At 54.9% G+C, this 3024-nt stretch overlaps 1 protein-coding gene across 1 annotated transcript; it reads left to right on the top strand.

Moving 5' to 3' along the window:
- Positions 1–260: 260 nt before the first annotated feature.
- On the top strand, positions 261–1850 carry DQ04_14971000 (hypothetical protein; the record flags this gene model as incomplete). The annotated part of the gene is made up of 1 exon (XM_009317236.1): positions 261–1850. The coding sequence occupies one exon, from the start codon at positions 261–263 to the stop codon at positions 1848–1850; it is 1590 nt and encodes a 529-aa protein (XP_009315511.1).
- Positions 1851–3024: the final 1174 nt, after the last annotated feature.

The following is a 3024-nucleotide window of genomic DNA, read 5'->3' as shown; positions in this document are numbered from 1 at the left end:
AAGAAGAACAGCGCACCCTACGCACACACACAAAGGAAGGGAAAGGACGGACATCGGCTAAAGACGCCGCAGCGCTACAGCAAACCGAGGAAAGAAACAGGGATCCACATCAGCCGTAGAAGCAACCCCACAAACGAAAACACAAAAAACAACATCAACAGCAACACACATCAGCCAAATCACCAAAGCAAGAGAATAAAGAGTCGAAGGGGTCACCGGATTATATATATACGCCCAGATACAGCGTGAAATATAGCAACATGTGCGACTTCGACTACGAAAAGCTCTTCCGTACCAATCAGGACGACGACGCCGACCTCTTCCGCCTCACGGAGGACATTAAGCGGCAGATGATTGGCATGGACGACGACGACGACGACGATGACAATGTAGAAGCGAAGTCATCGTCCGCCCCGCCTCCGCCTCTGCCTGTCGTGGGCTTCGCACCCAACGTAGGGGCCAGCGACGTCAGTGGTGTCAACAACAACGATTCACAGCTGCGGCTGATGGCAAAGGACCCCAGATCAACAGCAGCGCCCGCGCCGCCCAAAGGACCTGCGCCGCCACGCACGGGCGAGCCGCTCGAAGTACACAGTTTCTCCAGCAGCCACTCGCGTGGCCATCCGCAGTTGACGTCAAGCGGGCAACAAACCCCCACACAGACGTCAAATGAAGGCTCCATGCCCAACGTCGCTCCCATACCCTCATCGCAGGCGCAGCTCGGAGAGCACGCGAGCCAACGGGCGTCGCCACCAATGCTGCCTGACACAAGCGCCAAGCCGCTGCCGCCGTACTCGCACCAGGAGGAGTGTCCACCACCGTACGAGTGGGCCGGCAGCGCCCCGGCAAAGCAGCCACACGGTGCGCCACCGATGCCGCAGCACCTGCAAATGTCACCCCAGCAGTTTTCACGTGCGGTGCCGGTGATGCAGCCGCCGCCATCAGTGCCGTACGCAGTCTACGCCTCGAATGCACAGATGATGCCTGCGGGCACCTTCCCTGCAGGTGTGCAGGCGCAGCCAGCAGTGGTACAGCAGCAGCAGAAGCAACCCATACCCAACGGGTCGTTGCTGCAGACCCTCAACATGGGCCAGCTGCCGTCAGCTCTGCCACCGCCACCGCCACCGCCGCCGCATCCGTCACAGACTTCAGTGACACCGCAACAGCAGCCGCAGGCACAGGTAGCAGGCGGTGTGCCACCTGGATTTGTACAGGTATTGTTGCCCGTTCGGGCCCCTGATGGATCTACAGGATATCAACTGGCGATGATGCCTGCCCAACAAATCAACCAGGGTGTCAACGGCTTTGCTGCGCAGGTGGTTCAGGCCCCACAGGAGCAACAGCAACGACAACAGCAACAACAAGCGATGATGCAATACGTCTGGCAGCAACAACAACAACAGCAGCAGCAACAACAGCAACAACAACAGCAACAGCAGCAGCAACAACAACAGCAGCAGCAGCAACAACGACAACAACAGGAACAACAACAGCAGAAACACCACACTCAACAGCTGCAGCAAGGCTCACAGTCGCCACAGTTTATGGCGCCACAATACGCTAACTTTGCTGCCGCGACACCACAGCGTTTTGCCATTGTTGCTCCTAACGGCCAGCAACAGTACGTCATGGCGATGACTTTGGGCCAGCTTCAGCAGGTTCAACAGCAGCAGCAGCTTCAACAGCAGGCCAACCAGAAGCAAATTCAACAGCCAGTTTTGCAGCAGCAGCTCCAGCAGCAGCCACAACAAACAGCGCGGCCCATGTATCTCGCTGGCCAGCAGCCGCAGCAGATGTCTGTTGCCTCGATGCTGCCCTCCGTTGTGCCGCCCGGATTTCGTTTCAACTAGCGTCATGCCTTGAAAACGCCGTATGAAAGATCATGTACTCTGACGATGCTAGAATGACCGGTGGTTCTTTCTCTGATATGCTATCCTTGAAGGGACATTAAGGTGAACGAACCCCCCGCCCCCCCCACGAAAAAAAAAAGAGAAAAACGAATTGAAAGGGTGTGTGTAAGGTGCTGCATCTTGCTTCGCTCACGTGAGGCGAATTACAACGCTGTAGACCAGGTGAGTATGCCGGACGAAGCCGGAATTGCACGCAACAAGGAGTTGCCGGCGTTTGTGACGTGCTCCTTTCATCGTGTCACCCCTCAAATAGTGCTCCTTCTGTGCGTACACATATATGTGTGGTGCGGAGTGTGTGCCGCAGCAGGAGGTACCCGTGAGAGTATACGAAAGAAAAACTGAAGAGACGCTGCGGGCTCAAGTGAGCTGCACGTCGCATGCACAACGGGTAAAGAAGGGTGGAGGAGGTGGGGTGTGTGTGTGTGAGAAGACGAGAGTGGAGGAAAGGAGGAAAAAAAAAAATACACACAAAAACAAAAAGTGCTCACAATGAGAGCGATGATTAAAAATGCAGAATAAATGTTGAGGATTCGCGCGACTCAGACAGACCCCCCCNACCACCAACAACAACAACAGCCCTACCACTGTTGCCACCACTGCTGCGCAGTCCTTCTGTGGGTGTACAATGCCAGCAGAAAGCGAAGTCGTGTGAGCAAGGTGACGAGAGAAGTAAAGCGAGCAATGAAATGGAATGAAGGGAGCCAATAAGACGCGCGTTGTGCACAATCAAGCACATAAAATGAGAATGTGGGAAGCGAGATTCTAGAGCGTACGAAATAAAGACACGCGTCTGCACAGCAGCCGAAATAAAACGACAAAGACCAAATACGAAAAAGAGAGATAGTCGTCTTGCCAATTGAAAAGGTTAAAGGAATTTTTGTCACCAGAGAACAAGGATGAGTGTGTCGCCTCGTCCAAAACCAAAGCAAAAACAAAAAAAAAAGGCAAAACAAAAAAACAAATGGACTGGCGTGTGTGCCCTCTGCAAGGTAGAGAACACGTGATGATAGGCAGGAGGAAGGCAGTTCGGGGGCGTGGGTGTGGGTGTGCATGTGCGTGTGTGCCCGCGGGCGAGTCTGGCGTGCGGCTCCCCTCCCCCCCCCGTTGTGCCGTC

The sequence above is a fragment of the Trypanosoma grayi genome (genome assembly GCF_000691245.1).
Source record: "Trypanosoma grayi strain ANR4 Tgr_1497_V1, whole genome shotgun sequence".
Taxonomy (NCBI): Eukaryota; Euglenozoa; class Kinetoplastea; order Trypanosomatida; family Trypanosomatidae; genus Trypanosoma; species Trypanosoma grayi.
This window is presented reverse-complemented; position numbering and strand designations above follow the sequence as displayed.